This window comes from Diabrotica virgifera, chromosome 10 (genome assembly GCF_917563875.1).
Source record: "Diabrotica virgifera virgifera chromosome 10, PGI_DIABVI_V3a".
NCBI classification, from domain to species: domain Eukaryota; kingdom Metazoa; phylum Arthropoda; class Insecta; order Coleoptera; family Chrysomelidae; genus Diabrotica; species Diabrotica virgifera.
Genome location: NC_065452.1, coordinates 31662332 through 31683398, shown reverse-complemented (window position 1 = coordinate 31683398; position 21067 = coordinate 31662332). Strand labels below are relative to the sequence as shown.

Genomic DNA, 21067 nt, shown 5'->3' with positions numbered 1-21067 from the left:
TCAGAATCTTTAAACCACCAAACTTAAACTTGAAGCTAAATAGTATTACGAAATTATCAAATGGAACACCAGTACACTGACTCCCCTCCACTGCTAAGAACATTGACTAACGAAGAGATAAAACAGTATGTGTGAGCTAATGACTTCAAGCCTGTTATGAGTATAGATACTTTGCCATGACATACACAGGCAGTTGAAAGATGCGTTAAGCTAGTGACCGTAGCTTCAAGTAAAGTGTGTGGACACAGTTCCAGAGACGGTTATATTAGAACCACATTATTGCAGCGCTCAGCGATGCCAACGATTAAAATCAACAACAACTGGTAACTGGTAGTCTTTCACAATCAGGTAGGGCCTTTCCAATCGGTCCGGATATCCTACAGTGCCTGTTGTATTTCCATCTAAGTGTTGGAAAAGGTGGCGGAATGGCAGTTCGTTGTAATGGAGAAGACAAATACTCCATTTCTTCCCACATGTATCTCTATTTGTGGCTGCGCGAGTTTCGCTGGCATTCGTCACTTTCGCCTCGCCTCTCGGTAGTCTGCTGTTTTTGACGAAGCTGCGCGACCTAATTCCACTTCGCGCGAATATCAAAATGTATCTTAGATGCTTGGATTTTAAATATATTATTGTAATTGAATTAAACTACAGCATCTCTAAAAGTCGTATGATTAAATTGTACTAATTAGTCAAACTTTGAAATTTTGCAAAAACTACTAATTTTACTCATTTTGTATTACGTTGCGCGACCGGATGATATGAAACAAATGCATAATAAATGCATTTATATTGATTTTACATACTTTTAGTAGTTAATTCATGGTATAGGAACGCAATTAAAACCATCTGGCCTGTTTAAAAAATTTTTTGAAAAATTAAGGTGTTTCACAATTTTTGCTAATTTCGATGGCATTGCGCGACCGGAAGACAAATCAATAAAAAAATAATAATTAGTGCTTTTTTCAAGTCTATACCAATGGCAACTTTTGCGCACTATAGCGATCTGAAATAAGAAAAAAAGTTTTTTTCGAACCACCCTACTCTACAGGCTATCGTTATTCGGCCCATTAGGCGTTGCAGTGCTTCTGCATTATCTGCCAGAATGACCGTGTCATCAGCGTATCGCAGGTTATTTATACATTGCCCCTTTATAATTATACCATCCGAGGTGCTCTGTCCAAAGCTTTCTTAAATATCTCCTCAGAGTAAACGTTGAACAACAAAGGTGACATGACACATGCCTGTCTTACTCCCTTCTCGATATTGATTTTTCCAGCTGTTTCGCTTTTTATTCTGATTTTAGCCTTTTGTTCTTGGTAGAGGTTTGAAATGATCCTTAAGTCTTTATTGTCGATATTACATGACCTTAAACTATCTTATCATCTCTTACCAGGTCAAAAGCTTTCTGAAAGTCTATAGAACACAAGTATACATCAGAATCGAAATATCTACATCATTCAATTAGCACACGTATTGAAAAAAAAAGTGCTTCTCTTGTTCCAAAGCCATTCTTAAAACCAAATTGAGTTTGACCAGTGCGCTCGTCTAGTTTATTGTATACTCTATTATGTATTATTCGTAGGAAAAGCTTCAACTTATGATTCATCAGGCTAATAATCCTATGGTCTTCACATTTGGTATTATGCCTGTTTCGTATATTTTGTTAAATATATCTTCCATTACTTCGATGTGCTCTTCTAATAATATCTTTATTATTTCAATTGAGATATTATCTTCCCCAACAGCTGTTCCGTTCTTTATTTGCTTTGCTGCTTTGATAATTTCTTCCTTTGTGATATAAGGTCCAGTCGACGCCTCCTGCATACAAATGTTCATCCTTTCTTGGTCTTGAAACATCTCTTCCACGTATTCTCTCCATCTACCTATTTGATCTTATATGTTGAGTAGCGGGTTCCCATGCTTATCTTCGACGAAAGACGTAGGTGTTTGTTTCCGTATTCCAGCGACTTCGTTTACTTTTTTTATGTAGGTTGAAAGTAATATGCCTTTGTTCCAACTCTTCAATTTCTTGGCATCTTTCACTTATCCAGGTTTTTTTGGCTCGTTGGATCTTTATTGTGATAATGTTGTTTCATTTTTACCTCTGTATTTTCTTCTTCCTTCCATCATGATTAAAATTTCTTCTGTCATCCATGGTTTGTTCTTTATTCGTGTCTCTTGTTTAAGATAGTCTTCTGTTACTCTTGTCAGTGTTTTCTCAATATATGTAGTACCAGTCTTCCTCGGAAGTTTTTGTCGACTGTACTTGGTCTTTTGCTCAGGTTTCTATGTATTTCTTCCCTTATTTTATTGCTAGTGGATTCTTCTTTAAGCTTATCTGGGTTAATAACTATTATTTTCTTAAAAATGAATAACCATTTTCAATTTCGTTGCAAAACGAAAATACAGCCGAACCATATTCTAGTCCAATCAGAAAGTGCTGCAAGCACCTCTACCGGTTTCGAAACTTATTAGTCTCTCATCAGGAGGCACATATGCTGCTCCCCCCGATCCAACCAAAACAAACTCCAGCGTGCAGTCCCGGATTGCAACGAACGAAATGGCATAGATGCCCTAGCGGCAACTGCTAGCAAAAAGACAAAGTTTCCAGTCTAATGGCATATAAAACAACATAATGCTATTCCACATCCCACCAGAATGAAAACAATGGGAACCTTCTCTGGTTACACCTCCGAGGCTTCTACAATTTGCAAGCCATACGGATGCTGAGACTAAGGAAGATGAGGGAATTCTACAATTTACAATTCACGTCCCATCTGCTCAGTGCGGTAAAGTTCCAACGAGAATGGTTCCCTTCATACTCCACACAGAGTAAATGTAAATCAAAAATGAATAACCATTTTCAATTTCGTTGCAAAACGAAAATACAGCCGAACCATATTCTAGTCCAATCAGAGAGTGCTGCAAGCACCTCTACCGGTTTCGAAACTTATTAGTCTCTCATCAGGAGGCACATATGCTGCTCTCCCCGATCCAACCAAAACAAACTCCAGCGTGCAGTCCCGGATTGCAACGAGCGAAATGGCATAGATGCCCTAGCGGCAACTGCTAGCAAAAAGGGATGGTTCGGCTGTATTTTCGTTTTGCAACGAAATTGAAAATGGTTATTCATTTTTGATTTACATTTACTCTGTGTGGAGTATGAAGGGAACCATTCTCGTTGGAACTTTACCGCGCTGAGCAGATGGGACGTGAATTGTAAATTGTAGAATTCCCTCATCTTCCTTAGTCTCAGCATCCGTATGGCTTGCAAATTGTAGAAGCCTCGGAGGTGTAACCAGAGAAGGTTCCCATTGTTTTCATTCTGGTGGGATGTGGAATAGCATTATGTTGTTTTATATGCCATTAGAGTGAAAACTTTGTCTTTTTATTATTTTCTTATTTATTTTTGTTATTTTAAATTCTATTCTTATTATTGCTAGAAGAAGATTGTGGTCGGTGGGGATGTCAGCTCCGGGATATGCTTTGCATGCTTTCCCTGCGTTTTTGTATCTTTTGTTAACAATTATGTAATCGATTTGATTTCTATTAGGGTAATATTTACGGATTTACAGTTACAAATACGGAATTTGGTATAAGTAACATAAAAATCAAATTTCGTAACACCACAGAAATACCAATTGTATAGTCTCATGGACAGAACCTTGTAAATATTTTGGCGTTTAGTGATAAAAATTATCGAAGCATCAAAAAAGCAGTAAAAAAAACACCAAATTTCAATGTTTATATAATTCGTAATCAAAATAATATAACAAATTCTAGGATTATAAAAACAGCGAATATAAACAAACAATATTAAAAATTTTGTTAGATATATTTTTTAATAACCTGCTTCAACTACACAACACGTATTCTTAGTCTCTTGTCTCTTTTGTTTGGTCTTAGCAGATTCTCTATGAAATTTAGATCTAGGCTACATGCTGGCTAATGTGTCTTTGTGTTAACCGCGTTCAAATCTCCCATCAATACCGTCACTATATTATATTTGTTTACGTTTGACACTATCAAACAATTTTCGGTTTGTCCCAAAATTTTGAATTCATCATCAGAATAGAAATATGTTTCATTGTCACTGAAAATTTTACAATTTGATGGACAAAGCGTACAAAGTCAGAAAATAACAATGACAAATACAATTTGTCAAAAATTAACTTTTATTACAAAAATTTATTTTTTTTAACAAATATTTGATTTATGTTACCACCCAATCAACTGATTTATTCAAACTAGAAAAAAAACAGGTCTGGCTTTAAAAAATTAGTTCGTTTTGATCTTAGAAAAAATTTCACCCGGTATACGCTTTTTGAAAACTCTAATATGAATTTTACAAATTAAACAAATAGGCAATTAAAATGGCATATTTATTTTTTTCCCCACACGATTACTTAATTTTTTATTAAAAAATCAAATTTGTCAAAATCGCAATTTTACCATAAAAATAAAAAAAATTAAACAACGTTTTTCTTAAAATTAAAAGTTTCACCATTTTTTTTTCTGTAACACGTCTAGATCTAAAACTCCCCATAACACTTCTCTTTGGACTCTATAGTTTAACATAGACGTGATCAAATAGATAAATTTTAAATTTTTTCACTTAATTTTTGCGATTTAACTTTGCAATTCACGAATCTGCACCTTTTATTTTTTTAAATTCATAACTTTTACGAGAAGAAGACTGAAAGTCTACAACAATTATTGTCATAGTCTTCACAATGGTAAGAGATATGTGCTGTAAAAATTTCAGAAAAAATTTTTTAAATAGAACGTTGTAGCGAGTTAAACCGTGATTTCATATTTTTTTTTTTTTTCATTTTTAGGTTAAAATTCCGATTTTGACAAATTTGATTTTTTAATAAAAAATTAAGTAATCGTGTGGGGAAAAAAATAAATATGCCATTTTAATTGCCTATTTGTTTAATTTGTAAAATTCATATTAGAGTTTTCAAAAAGCGTATACCTGGTGAAATTTTTTCTAAGATCAAAACGAAATAATTTTTTAAATCCGGCCCTGATTTTTTTCTAGTTTGAATAAATCAGTTGATTGGGTGGTAACATAAATTAAATATTTGTTCAAAAAAAATTAATCTTGGTAATAAAAGTAAATTTTTTTAAATCTATGGTTCACTTTACCAAACTTTTAATTATTATTCATAGTCAAATTTGATTTTTTTATAAAAAATTAAGTAATCATGTGGGGAAAAAAATAAGTATGCCATTTTAATTGCCTATTTGTCTAATTTGTAAAATTCATATTAGAGTTTTCAAAAAGCGTATACAGGGCGAAATTTTTTTCTAAGACAGAAACGAACTAATTTTTTAAAGCCGGACCTGATTTTTTTCTAGTTTGAATAAATCAGTTGATTGGGTGGTAACATAAATCAAATATTTGTTAAAAAAAATAAATTTTTGTAATAAAAGTTAATTTTTTAAATCTATGGTTTACTTTACCAAACTTTTAATTCATAGTCACATTTGATTTTTTTATAAAAAATTAAGTAATCGTGTGGGGAAAAAATAAATATGCCATTTTAATTGCCTATTTGTCTAATTTGTAAAATTCATATTAGAGTTTTCAAAAAGCGTATACAGGGTGAAATTTTTTCTAAGACCCAAACGAACTAATTTTTTAAAGCTGGACCTGTTTTTTTCTAGTTTGAATAAATTAGTTGATTAGGTGGTAATAGTGTAACGATTGACCAAAATAAGAGACACATCCATCTGACCGTTCAAAAATTATGACGAATATAAATTTCTCTCAAAATGCGAAACTCGCCCTGTATATTATTAAACAAGGGGAGCAGACACTTTTTAATGGTCATTTGTTATTCTCCATAGGAGCCTCTATACGAGGTAGGAGTATGTACAGTTCCTCATGACTCACCCTGTATATAAAAACAAAAACAATATATTGCAAAATTTATATAAATTGCAAATTGAACATACAACAAATAAAATGCAACCTTAGGAACTAATACGTTTAAGCTGCTGTATATGGCACCCAAATATAGATAAATATCTATACTTTAGTTACTTGTACCGGGTGTCCCAATAAGAATGGCTCTCGGCCATATCTCAGGAACCGTTTATAGTACAGCTTTGAGAAAAAATATTTATAACAAAAGTCGCCTCGAGAAAATCCTGGAAATTATTTTCATAATTGTAGGTCAACCGCTAGAGGGCGTAATTGAATATCAAAAATTAAAAAATCTAAATTTTACAAAATGTGCCTAATGAAAGGGCACTGGAAATCCGATCATCGTATTCTTCATAAAATTCTGCGCATATTTGATTTCACAAGTTTAAGTCTATCTTTGCAAATAAGAGGTGGGGGTGAGTGGGAACCTTGTTGTGAAAAAATGGCTGTAAGTCCGGTTCTGCTAATTCGAATTTTACAAACTTGGTCTTGTTGAAAACAGCTCTTTTTTCGTCAATGTAAGAGTTATAATTTCGAAACAGCCTATTAAGTAATATGCCAGCTAGGAGGCGTTATTTAATTATTTTCAAAAATCTAGTTTTCTTTGGAAAATATTAAATACAAGTATGCATTTTTAATCCTGTATTACAAAATTAGGTCAAATTAGCAACAGAACAGCGAAAACCGCATGTCGATACCTTTTTTCTGTCTCGAGATATCTTAAGAATCATGTAAATTTTAAACCTAACCGTTACTGTCACAGGTAAATGAAGTTAAGGAAAGGTAGTGTGCTGTGGAAAAAACAAAGAAACATTTTCCAGATCTCAACGTATATAATTAATTAAAACAACAATAAGACAAACAACACTATAAAATATAACAAAGAAATAAAAACAACTACTTAGTGACGACTTAAATGTTCAAATTATTGCCCATAATTTTTTATTCAAGCATTTACTCTTTCAAGAGTAGATTGAACAGCAGTCTTTTTCTGCTCTCCGAATGCTTTGAATTATGTTTCGTATTCTCGGGATCATTTTTTCTCGAGTAGTCCTAGCTGCAAAAACAAGGTCTTCAATCCGTCCCCATATATAAATAAAAGTGAAATACCAAACCATCCCCACACCAAACAGTTAAATCTGGTGATAGTCAGATAATTGGACCCTTTCTTTTCGATAATGCTATTATTGGTGAACGTTATCTAATTTTTTTAAAGAATGAATTGCCTCTTCTTCTAGAAGATGTACCGCTAGCAGTTCGTAGGTCCATGTTGTTTCAGCACGATGGTTGTCCCGCGCATTTTTCCAGAGTAGTAAGAGATTTTTTAGATGAGTCATTCGCTGATAGATGGATAGGACGTGGAAGCCTATTTTTTGGCTAGCCAGATCACCAGATTTAACTGTTTTAGACTTTTATTTATGGGGGCGGATTAAAGACCTTGTTTTTGCCGCTAGGCCCACTACTCGAGAAAACATGATCCAGAGAGTAGAAAACGCCATGCAAAGCATTGCGAGAGCAGAAATTGAGACTGCTGTTTAATATACATACTCTTAAAGAGTAAATACTTGCAGCGAAAATTATGGGCCATAATTTTAACATTTAAGTCGTCACTAAGTAGTTGTTTTTATTTCTTTGTTATATTTTATAGTGTTCTTTTTTCTTTTGTTGTTTTTTAATTAATACACGTTGACATCTAAAAAATGTTTCTTTGTTTTTTCCACAGCACACTACCTTTCCTCAACTTCGTTTATCGGTGACAGTAACAGTTATGTTTAAAATTTACACGGTAGTTAAGATATTCTCGAGATAGAAAAAAGGTATCGACATGCGGTTTTCGCTATTCTGTTGCTAATTTGATCTAATTTTGTAACACAGGATTAAAAATGCATACTTGTATTTAATATTTTCCAAAGAAAACTAGATTTCTGAAAATAATTAAATAACGCCCCCTGGCTGGCATATTACTTAATAGGCTGTTTCGAAATTATAACTCTTACATTGACGAAAAAGAACTGTTTTCAACAAGACCAAGTTTGCAAAATTCTATTTAGCCGAACCGGACTTACAGCCATTTTTTCATAACAAGGTTCCCACTCACCCCCACCTCTTATTTGCAAAGGTAGACTTAGGGCCGGTACTTTATGTCTCCGTTAACAGCCGGTTAGTTAACCGGGGTTTAATCGGGACAGAAATATATGCATAACATAGACATAAACGCAATTATACTTATTATTATATTCATAAATAATTATAATAATAATTATAATTGCTTTTATTACAACGCAAGAGGCCCTATGGGGTACTTTTCTGTCCCGATTAAACCCCGGTTAGCTAACCGAGGTTTAACCGGGACATAAAGTACCGGCCCTTAAACTTGTAAAATCAAATATGCGCAGAATTTTATGAAGAATATGATGATCGGGTTTCCAGTGCTCTTTCGTTAGGCAAATTTTGTAAAATTTTGATATTTTAATTTTTAAAATTCAATTACGCCCTCTAGCGGTGAACCTACAATTATGAAAATAATTTCCAGGCTTTTCCCGAGGCAACTTTTGTTATAAATATTTTTTTCTCAAAGTTGTACTATAAACGGTTCCGGAGATATGGCCGAGAGCCATTCTTATTGGGACACCCGGTACATAGTAGGGCTACTGTAATTTCTTAGTTATTCGTTAAGAAATTGTTCTACTGAATAATATCTGAATAATATGGGGTTTTAAATAGATAGGCCTTGGAACCTTGGTTTTCACGGAACTTGGGGAAAGATGTTTCACATTTTAGTTGTAAAGGGAGATGGTTGTATAGTTTTTTTGCGGAATATAATAGGTATTTCTGGTGGAGTAGACATGATTAGACCTTGTTGGAAAGCCATGTATGTGTTTACGAATTAAGCAAACAGTTTCTAAAATATATAAAGATGGAGGTGTTAAAATTCCGTGATCTTTGAAGTAACTTCTGCAATGTGTTGTTCTTCTGAGGCCAAACAGATATATTACTTTTCTGTATTTTAAAAATAACTTCAGATTGGGCAGCTGTACTAGAACCCCAAAAAGAAGACCGTATCGAAGATGAAACTAGAACAAAGAAAAATAGGTTAAAGATAAACGCAGTTTTTGTTTTTATTTGATTCAGAGTTGGACCACCATCTCCATATAGCTATTTCAGCATATATTGTAACAAAAATAAGGAAACGTCTGTTGGAGTGAAAGTAAAAAGAAAGATATACTCCAACAGAAGTAAGGAAAAAAAAATGAAAAGACTAAGTAACTAAATAGTTAAATAGTTGGGGCTATTATGAAAATAAAAATGAAAGAGCTTCAGCGTTGAAGCCGAAGTAAGAAAAAATAAAAAATACTACTTTGCAGTAGTACTGAAGAAAGGGGGATTAAAAGGGATAATAGGGATAGCAGTAGAAGTATGGAGAGACAGAGGGAAACTGAATAGAGTTGGCTAGCAAGAGATACAAGAGAACAACTTGACACTCAAGGATGGATACGGCTCGTTTGCATGCCTGTCGAAGAACAGTAGCTCTATGTAGATAGTAATGATGACTAAAAGGTGAACTAATAAAATAAGAATAATGTACTGAAGAGGAATGAAGATGGGATTGAGGGGTTGTTTTACCCCCCTGTCTCCCTACTGCATAAAACCATTTGTGGTAACTTTTCACCTCAATTATCACTGCTTGATGTTATAAAATACGTTGGATGAAATCATCCGCCATTTTATGGTACCTATTCGACACAACAACCAACAGTCAAGTAAAGAACGAGAGCTGTTTCTCCGCCAAGGTAAACGTCAAATTCTCTCAGAACAGGAAATAATTCTCGATAGGTGGCGTATATAGTACGTTCCATCACCGAGGTGTGACGTCACGTAGTAGTCCTATACGAGAAATTAGAGAATTTAAATGAGACCGAGGGAAAATAATTATAAAAATAATTAAAGCTAATTTCGTAACGTGACCGTTACAATATGCATCATCAGTGAAGCTATGCAGTCACAACTATGAAACAAATATCAACAACCCTGCCCTGGGAAAACATCGCGATGCAATGATTCCACCTTTTGAGACGCAAAACAGCGACATCTCTCGTAATACGAGGAAGACGAAAAGCTCTAGATACAAAGTTTACTACTTTTATACAATTACATAGAATAATTGAAATAAAAATAATAAACAATATTTTAAATCCAAGACTTTTCGTTAAGAAACTGCTTTCTGTCTGCATCCTGTATCTCCGGCTTTTACAATAGCACAAGAGACGACGAATATAGAAGAAAGCAAATAAAGGACACTTTGGCCACGTATTTACCTGCTGTTCCTCTAGGAAAAGGACCGAAAGACAGTTTCAGGTACTCAAAACTGAGTAAAGATGAAAAAGATAAAGGCAGTTTTTGTTTTTATTTAACTCAGAGTTGGACCACCATCTCCATATAGCTATTTCAGCATATATGCATCCTCAGTGAAGCTATGCAGCCACAACTCTGACACAAATATCAACAACTCTGCCTATTTAAGGGAAAACATGCCAGCCAGGACAAACCTGCCAAAAATAGGTTATTGTAGTGTCTTAGTCTTTCTGTGTCAGACAAAGTGTTTCAGCACCATATGATTACTGGTCTAATTGCTGCTCTGTAAATTTTTAGTTTAGTATTTTGAGTAAGCTTCTTATCTTTGAGGAAGTTGTTGTATTTCCAGTAGGTTCTGTTTCCTGTCTGGATTCTTTCATTTATTACTATACTTGTATCATTAGTTCCATTAACTGACACCCCAAGATATTTAAAGTGTTCTTTCTACCTTTTCAAACTCATATTCATCAATATTTAAACTTGTCACATTAACTGGATTTTTTCTTGAGCATAGTAGGTACTTTGTTTTGTTTTGATTTATTGCTAAACCACTTTTGGATGCTTCCTTACACAACTTCACCAAATTTTTCCTTTAAACTGTTTAGGTTTCTGCTAATTAATGCTATGTCGTCAGGATACGCCACAAGTTGCGACGTCGATGTTATAATTGTACTTTTTATTTCTGTAGCTCTTATTGTTCCTTTTGTAGCGACATTAAATAGTGACGTTGATATAGAGCCGCCTTGTCGTACTCCAGTTGCTATTTCTATATTTTTGGTGATTCCGTCATCTGTTATTATTGCTGCAGTCGATCCTTCCATTTTCATTTTTGTAAGATTTATACGTTTCATTGGGATATCTAGGTTTTTCAAGTCTTCTATTATTATGTCAAGCTTACTCTTCTATAATTGTTGCGGTCGTTCTTTTCATCCTTATTAAACGGATCTTAATACTGGTTCTTCGTTCCTGACGTATTTGTCCTAATTTCATGACATATTAAACATAATAATTGTTAACTGTTGCATTAGCTGTAGTCCGCCATATTGTATGAGCTCGTTTCTTCTTCTTAAAGTGGCCTCTCCTCAATGGATGTTGGCTACTATAGTCGGTTCGCTAAACTCAGACGCAACTGGCTAGATATTTTAGTCGATAATTTTTTTGTTTTTTGCCAATTTTGCAAAAATTGGCAAAATTACTAACTACTTAGTGATTATTAACTATTTAAAAATTATTTTTTGCCAATTTTACTAAAATTGGCAAAATTACCGACTAAAATATCTAGAAAGTTGCGTCTGAGTTTAGCGAACAGACTATACAATTGCAAATTCGTGTGTGTCTTCAGGTGTTCTTATTAGCTATTCAAAATTTAGCCCTGTCCATTGTCGGATGTTTCTTAGCTACGATAGTCTTTTCCTTTCAAGTCCTCTCTTTCCCTCAATCCCTTCACTATTAGTTGAGGATATTGGTACTTATTGTTTCTAGGTACTTATTGTGGCCTAGGTATGATGTTTGACCGCATATGAAATGCCTCCCGAAATAGGATTTCTTACCTGTCGCTAAAATGGTCACATACGAATTGCCTCCCAAGCTTTAAATAAATTACATGCTTCTAATCTTCATGTGAAGGTGAGACGTTGCCTCATCTTCGTCCCTTTGTAAATTTTTGGCAAAATTGGTATTTTGGTATTTAATTTATTTTATTTTCAACCTTTGTGTATTAAACATTGACACTAGGCGGTATTTATAAATTTGAACTAACTTACATATACATATATAATTAGTTTTATAATCATTATAATATATATTTTATAATAACCATTATTTTTTATTATTAATAATTAAACAAAAAATACAAAAACATATTAAGTATTTTTAAAATTTATTAAAAATGACATCACAAAAAAACTTATTTGGAAAATATTACAAACTGTGTATAGAAATATAAAATTACAAAATATTTTTCCTAAATTTATATGATACTACTTTGACAAATTCTAATCTATTTCTTTTACAGTCTCTTAATTCTAAAATTTTTTCATTTAGAAAATTTATTTTTGCTGTACTTTCCGCAACAATTTTTTTTGGTGTCGAAACAGAATTCATTTTAATGTAGGTATTTATTTGAAATTGTAAAATTACATCAATAAAATTATTAATGTTAGGATGAGGGAAGTAGAAAGAAGAATTATACTTGGAATGAAAACTTTCGCATGGGTTTGTGGTTCTTTGTAAGGATGAAGAGTGCTCAGCCCAAAGATGTGGAGCAAATGTCGAATTTTCAGATATGTAATTATCAACAAGATAATCACAAAACTGGGTGACTCTTTCATGGACTGGTTTAATTTCTGCCAAATCTATAGCAAAAAAATTGCTAACATCTTTAGGATGTAAGAATGAAAGACCAAAAATATAAATAATTTCGGTTATTTCGTAATTTCGGTTGAGTCAACACCTTTTTTCTGGTATTCTGGAGCTAATCCCAGTGCTTGAACCTTTCTATACCATGCCTGACCCAAATGAAAACGACATCCATGAAGATCTGCTTCAGGAAATGCCATACGAATACCATTATGAATGGAAATTTCAAAGTCTGAAGTTATTACTTTTGGGGATACAGGACAATTAATTTTAAAACATTCTTCTATGATATAAAGATGACTTTTTATCTTGAAGTAAACAAAAGACAAGAGGAATATAATGTCCATTTTTCAAGCCATGTATACTAAACAATTGAGTGAAAAAACGAGGACAGTATTCAAAAGTTCCGTCAACATACCAATTGGAAACAGTCGAAAGAAAACGAAGATTTGAAAAACATGTTAATGTAACAATATGATTATCTTTGTCATTTTTAATTATAAAATTTTTATTTCTATTTGTAATAATAGAATATGAATCGAGAGCTTTATGAAATTCAGACATATTTTTGGGAAGTTTAATTAAAGAATTTATGGTTCTAGCATAATATAAATTTTGTCTCACCCTATTGATGTCATTGATAGTAAATGTATCTATATTTGTCTTCTTAAGTTCTTTACAGATGAGCTTCATTGGTTTTTCGCTGAGATCTTCCACTTCTGCTCTTTTTATTGAATTGCTTACGGCTTTTCTATTGTAAACTTCGGCAGACAACTTCTCGTGGTTATGATCTAATATTGATTCAATTATCGTATTTTCACATCCCTGTGTTTTCACAAATGCTTTGCAGGTTTTTTTTAGTACATGTCCACCGTTTTACTGTATATTTGGCCAACATTTTTTGAAAACCGAATGTAAAACCATCAATTATTGATAGTAAAGTTTGCCCTTTTGACTGACACTTATTGTTGATTCCATTATTTCTGATGTTATGACTTAAACACAATTTGATCTTGAAATCGACGAACTGACAAGCTTGAAATACACAAAGTAATTGATGTGGGAACTAATAAACTTTCAAGTATTTATACAACATTTAGCTCATTAGCACAATTATTTACAAAAGAGAATATAAACAAACAAAAAGAAAAAAAGGTAAAAGTACCTGTTTTATAAGTTAATATATTAAATAAAACTAGTAATTACTGTAATTAGTTTACTGTTTATACAAGATACAAGATGGACATGATACAAGTGAAGTTAGCGGAATGTTCGTCTACTTTTTACATAATATCTAAAACTAAACCTACATTTCAAACACCTCCACCTTAAAGATTAAGTCTTCGGGGTGGCCTAATATTACGGCCAAATTGGGAGAGGTTGTAGGTGGATGTACTATCAGACATATCTATATTATGGTTGTTACTGACTGAGCAACCAGGAGTCTGATACTCATTTAATACATTAACAGGTGGAGTATCTACATTATCGGGTGATATTTTATTACTTGGTGATTTTAATTTTAGCTCTAGTGATTCTAAGGGATATAACTCAGGTTCGTGCAAAGTCTTGGGATCTGATTTCGTTTTTGTTACGTGTTAGTGTTACGTCTTACAATTTTGTTGTTGTCTTTCCTTCGTATCCAGTACGATCTTGATTCTTTAGCCTTCTCTACAACAATTCCTTTAGACCATATTTTATTCTTGCTGGTTTTAATTACAACTTTGTCCCCTTTCCTGTATTCAAATAGTTTCCTGCGGCAGATTTTATCATAATTTGATTTAACTTTCTGCTTTTGCTTACACAACAATTCGTAGATACCCTTTTGTATTTTAGGTTCTAAGTTTGCCTTGGTGATTGGTATTTGGGATTTTAAATTTCGACACTGGAGGATTTGTGCTGGTGATGCATTTAAATTTATTACAGGAGAGTTGTTATATTCCGTAAGTAATTCTCCGAAATCATTATTTTCTTCTAAACTTTTCCCAAAAGCTGTTTTGATATGCTTACAGCTTTCTCAGCTAACCCATTGCTTTGGTGGTAATAAGGTGAACAAGTTTGCACTGTAATATCCTTTTCTCTGTAGTATTTGTTGCATTCATTGAAGATAAAGGGTATATTGTCTGCTATTACGTGTTGTGGGTATCCAAATCTAATAAAAATGTCTTGGAATGCATTTATAATAGTTTTTGAAGTTTTATCTTTTATTAATATAAGTTCAATCCAGTGTGAGAAATGATCAATAACTACTAAATGACTTTTCCCAGCGAATTCTAAAATATCAGTTCCAATTTTGTTAAATCTAAGTGTAGGAACTGAGTGTGGTAGGAGAGGTTCTTTGTAATTGGCCGGCATATATTTTTCACAAATTCGACATGATTTGATAAACGAAACTATATCATTTGTTAGATTAGGCCAATAAAATAATTTCCTTGTTCGATTGATAGATTTACTGATACCTATATGACCTTTGTGTAATAATTTAATCATATCTAGTTTTAAACTTTGCGGAACTATTATTTTATTATCCAGAAAAACAATACCTGCCTCAACGTATATGCTGTTTCTAAGTGGATAGTATGGTCTACAGTCTTTATGTATTTGGTTCTCCTTGGGCCAACCCTTATAATAATAATCATGGATTTTCATTAGAGTCTTATCCTTGTTGGTTTCAATGCGAAATGCATTCCTCTTTTTGACACTCATTGGTAGGTGGGTTGTTACAGAGTGTACCATCTCAAACATTTCTAGATCAACGCTTTCTGTATTTTTTAAACTTGCTCGTGAAAGCATATCTGCGAAGTGTATATTCTTCCCAGGTACATAGTATACATTTAATGAATATTTTAATAGTTTTATTCTAAGTCTTTGTAACCTGACAGACCCTATGTTATAAATGGGTTTCTTCATTATAGATATAATGGGTTTATGGTCAGTTTGAACATCTACATTGAATTTATAAATAAAATCATGAAATTTCTGAGTTCCGTAATATATAGCTAAAAATTCTTTTTCGGTTTGACTATAATTGACTTCATGATTGTTCATAGTTCGAGAACTGCATGCAACTAATTTTAGAATTTTGTCATATTCCTGAAACATGCAACAACCTAGCCCATTCTTAGAGGCATCGCATTGTAACACTATTTTCTTCTCTGGGTCAAATGGGGTGAGACCTGGAGATTTGCTAATTATATGTTTTAGTTTGTCAAACGCTTCTTGGTGTTTGGGTAGGCACTTAAATTCACAGTTCGCTTTTAGTAGTTCACCTAATAAAGGGTTCATATACTCTCGACATATTTTTTATGTAACGCCTTACATAGTTGAAAGACACTAATACTCTTTGTAATTCAACTTTATTTGTAGGGGTAGGTAACCTGCATAGTGATTCAACTCTATTCGGGTCAATTTCCATGCCGTTTGCCGAAAACATCTGTCCCATAAATTTAACCTGACTTTGACGGTATTGAATTTTGTTTCTGTTAAATTTAGCATTAAATTTTTTTGCTCGTTTTATTACATACCTCTGTTAAGGCTATATCGTGTTCCTCTCTGGTGGAACCAGAGATTATCGTATCGTCATGACAAATTTGTACATTTTTTATACCTTTAAAAATTTTTTCTACTTGATCCTCGAAGATATCTTGGGCATTGGATAATCCATAAGGATTATCTTTATATTATCTTTATATACTTTGAATCTGTAAATACCAAATGAGGTTGCAAAACAACATTTCCATGAGGATTCTTCAGTTAGTACTATGTGATGATAACCCTCTGCCAAATCCATCACAGTAAATATAGTCTGGCCTTTTAAATTTGCACATATTTCTTCAATATTTGGTACTAACCTAGGTTTTCGAATAATTTGATTGTTTAGGTCGGCTGGGTCTAGACAAAGCCTAATTTTACCATCGGGTTTTTCTACGATAACAGTTCTATTAATACTTGCTGCTGGATGTATCTCATCTACCTTAACAATTGCATTTCTCTCTATGAGCCTTTGTAGTTCATTCTTTAAGGGGTCTCGAATAGCCAAAGGAATCCTTGTAGGGGGGTGACTAACAGCTTCAAAATGTTCAATGGTGGCGATTGTGTGTTCGCCAGGGAACCTTCCAAACCCACTAAAAATTTCATGATTTCCCTTAATAAATTTATCTTTGTCATTTAAAATTATCTTAGCACAATTAACCCTTTTAATTAAATTTAATTTTGTACATGTTTGCCCACTTAACAGAACCTGACTTGCATCCTTCGTTATAACAAAATCTTCATAAATTTCTAAATTTTTATACTTATAATACAAATTACATATACCAATTGGTTTTACATGTGAGCCCTCAAACCCTTTTAATACAAACTCAGTAGGTCTAACCTTAAATTGCTTGTTAATAGATTTAAAAATCTTATCTGGGATTATGTTTACATCTGCCAATGTATCTAACCTAACTTTGATTTTTTTGTTTTCTATGAACATAGTTTCCTCCCATACATTTTTTTGACTTTTAGAATTACTAAAGTTAACATTTCCTACAAAATAATCACTTACACTGCTATTGTCTTCATCCTCATCTTCAACATTTCTTATATTTCTTACCTTACATGCGACAGTAAAGTGGTTTTGTAGTCCACACCTTTTACATTTTTTGCCAAATGCTGGACACTCTGACTCCATGGGTGGTCTGACATCTCTTGCATTTAAACTCATTTTTCTTTTTTTTGTGGTCATGGTCACACTTCGGTTTATAATTTTGGGATTCCTTTGTTGACCACTTTTGATTATTATGTCCATATTTGTTGACAAAATTTACCTGGGTTGAGTCCTCTTGGAATATTAGACTCTGTGATTTACTTTGTTCACTTGTACGACAGAAAGTTATAGCTTTATCAAATGTCAGTTGGTCTATTCCCAGTAGTGCTTCTCTTGTTACAGGATCTTTGATACTCATTACTATTTTGTCACGTAATGCCTTGTCCTCGTTGGATTCATTCTTGTCGATAATATTGTAGTTGCAACTCTTGATTAAATGTCTGCACTCAGTTAAGAAGTGTTCGAATGTTTCCCCTTCTTGTTGTGCTCTTTTCAGAAATTTATATCTTTCGAAGCACTCGTTTATACGTGGATTTAGATACTTTTCAATAAGACTGCGTACATAGTTGTATTTATTAGCTTCTGTGACAGGAACATCGAAAGTCGTCATGATTCTTGCTGAATTGGTTCCAATAATATTTCTCAAAATTGATAGTTTGACATCATCTGCGGCCTCATTTTGGCCTGTAGCCATCAAATAATCATCAAAACTTACTTTCCAGAACTTCCATTCTGAAGCCGCATTCGGTCCTTGGAGATTGAAATCTGGTGGCACCTTCACGCCCATTGCCATATTCATACTTAATTTTTGTATTAGCTGTTGGGTATTTTAATTGTATCTTTACTTCCTTGACTGCGTCATGTTTTATAAGTTAATATATTAAATAAAACTAGTAATTACTGTAATTAGTTTACTGTTTATACAAGATACAAGATGGACATGATACAAGTGAAGTTAGCCGAATGTTCGTCTTCTTTTTACATAATATCTAAAACTAAACCTACATTTCAAACGGTACCTATTCATGGAATCGTTAGGAAGAGATTAGAATCGGAATTGGAATTACTCAGAAAATACCCAGAGAATATAAACAAACAAAAAGATTAAGGTAAAAGTACCTATTTATGGAATTATAAAATGGAATTATAAATATGGAAGAGATAAGAATCGGAATTGGAATTACCCAGAAAAGTTGGATATTAGATTGTCGGGTAACAACTTTCTTTTCTAAAAAGAAATATGTATGTCGTACTGTGAAATATTTATGTGAAACAAATTTTATGTACACTGCATTAAGAATTAGAAAATTCAAAATAAATAGATACTACCTATTTAAATTATGATTTGGCAACAGAAAATATCAGCCTAAATGATTAACGAAACGGAGGCATTTCGATTGTACCTGGGAGGCATTTCTTGTATGAAAATATTTACCTGAAAAAGTGGGAGGCATTTCGATAACGCCGTTCCCGGCCTGCAGACTTTAACCCCGTCGAAAATATGTGGGCAGAGTTAACAAAGAAACTAAATGAAAGAAACCTTAGACTACGGAATAGAATTGAATTATAGGAAGCAATTGAGTAGGCATAGGAAGAGCTTGTTGACTATAACATGAGGGGATTGGTGCTATCTACGAACAGAAGACTGCAAAGTTGTATTGACAATAATGGGGCTTCCACCAAATACTAGTTATTGTATATTATTTATCATGATTTAAACGCTTTTCTTTACTTCAATAGTTTGCATCAAATCTTTAGACGTGAATTTAACTGACTTTTCTTCAATGCAAATGTATGAAAATTTGCAGATATATGCATTCGCGGGAACAATACACGAATAGTCAATAAAAAAAAGTTTTTATGTTTATTAATTGTTTAAATAAAAAAAACGATTTTAATGGAAAATGCTTAAATTCTCTTGTTTTTTACAATGTAGATACTTGAAACTTTTACGGATTGTAGCTAATGAACTATACTTAATTTCACTTTTTACGTTAATAATTGTTTACGTTATGCTTCATAAATAAACAATAAAGTTTCAAATTTTGAACGCTCATATATTTGTTTATATAAAAATCTGCGTTTATTCGTGTCAAATTTCAATACGATACGAAACAAAACTTCAACCAAAACTCGAATTCAAAAAATTCGTGTTTTTATCGTAGTCTTAGAAAAACCACCGGTAGAGACGTTTTGTGCTACAATTAACATTAGAATTCGTTTTGTCGTATTAATCAATTAAACGCTTTTCTTTAGTTTAATCGTTTGGGTCAAATCTTTGGACGTTAATTTGACTGCCTTTTCTTCAATGCAAATGACTAAAAATTTGCAGACATATGCATTCGCGGGAACAATACACGAATAGTCAATAAATTTTTTTTTGTTTATTAATTGTTTAAATAAAAAAACGATTTTAACGGAAAATGTTTAAATTCTCTTGTTTTTTTACAAAGACTAAAAAGTAAAAAATAAAAATATATGAAAAAACATTTTTAAGAAACGCTTTTCTTTAGTTACGAGTGACTAAAATTAAACATATAAAAAAATCAACAAAAAAGCAAAAATAAAAAAAAATTGAAAAAATCTAACACATTTGTTAAAGAAAAGCGTGGTGCGAAAACCGTTTATTCGATGAAGACGCGCCACGCTTTTCTTTGACGAATGTGTTAGATTTTTTAAATTTTTTTTATTTTTTGCTTTTTAGTTGATTTTTCTATAATATGTTTAATTTTAGTCACTCGTAACTAAAGAAAAGCATTTCTTAAAAATATTTTTTCATATTTTTTTATTTAATATAAAATAGATTTAAAATAAAATGGATATTTTAAAACCAGACTTCCTTATTTTCGTTATTAGACCATAATCCATTTTATTCAAAAAACTTCTTTCTATACTTTCCATTTGTTAAATTTTGTAAAATATATTTATATCTTGATTTTTTAATTTTAATCAACCTATTCTAGGTACACCACTGGTAACGTCACTTTGATGTAAAAGGTGCGTTAAAACGAGGTAAAAATTTAAAAAATCGGTTCCTAGATACGTAAGCCTGTAAACTATTCAATGTCCGTAATAAATTGTACTTATATGTACGAAAACTGAAAAATGGAATAATTCCCTGTTTCTCAAAAACACACAATTTTAAACGGTGGCACTCCGCTGTATTTTCATATTTGGGCATCCATTGACCATATGAAAAAATAAAACACCTTTAATGTTGTAGTTCCTTTCTAAAGTATGTAATCAATAGCCTATGAGATAATCCTTAAATATTGTGAGAGAAACAACATTGATATAGATCTTAATCAACTGGAAGGTTTATATGAAAAATGTTTTAATATCGGATTACATTATTGTCTATTAATAACGATTGATATTAATATTTGATTATATTGTATGTACCTACTTGAACATATTAATAAACTTTTCATTTTTTCAGATTGGAATAAATCCGGGACTTTTTGCGGCCTACAAAGGTCATCACTATGCTGGGCCAGGCAACCATTTTTGGAAATGTCTGTACCTGTCGGGCTTAACGCCCCAACAAATGTCTGCCGATGAAGACTATAAGTTACTTCAAGTAGGCATAGGGTTTACAAATATGGTACAACGTGCCACCAAGGGTAGTGCTGATCTAACTCGTAAAGAAATTAAAGAGGGTAGTCAAATTTTGTTAGAAAAATTAAAAAAGTTTAGACCTAAGATAGCTGTATTTAATGGAAAACTCATTTATGAAGTATTTTCGGGGAAGAAGGATTTCAAATTCGGCCGGCAACCAGATGTTGTTGAAGGTACAAACACGGTAAGTTTATAATCTACTTATACTATAC

At 32.6% G+C, this 21067-nt stretch overlaps 1 protein-coding gene across 2 annotated transcripts in view; it reads left to right on the top strand.

Moving 5' to 3' along the window:
* The window catches only part of LOC126878585 (uncharacterized), a 180572-nt gene that overhangs the window by 134879 nt on the left and 24626 nt on the right, over positions 1-21067 (top strand). For both annotated transcript variants that reach the window (XM_050641385.1, XM_050641386.1), the window contains one exon: positions 20677-21039. In XM_050641385.1, the coding sequence (XP_050497342.1) occupies positions 20677-21039 (363 nt within the window). The remainder of the gene's footprint in view (positions 1-20676; positions 21040-21067) is intronic.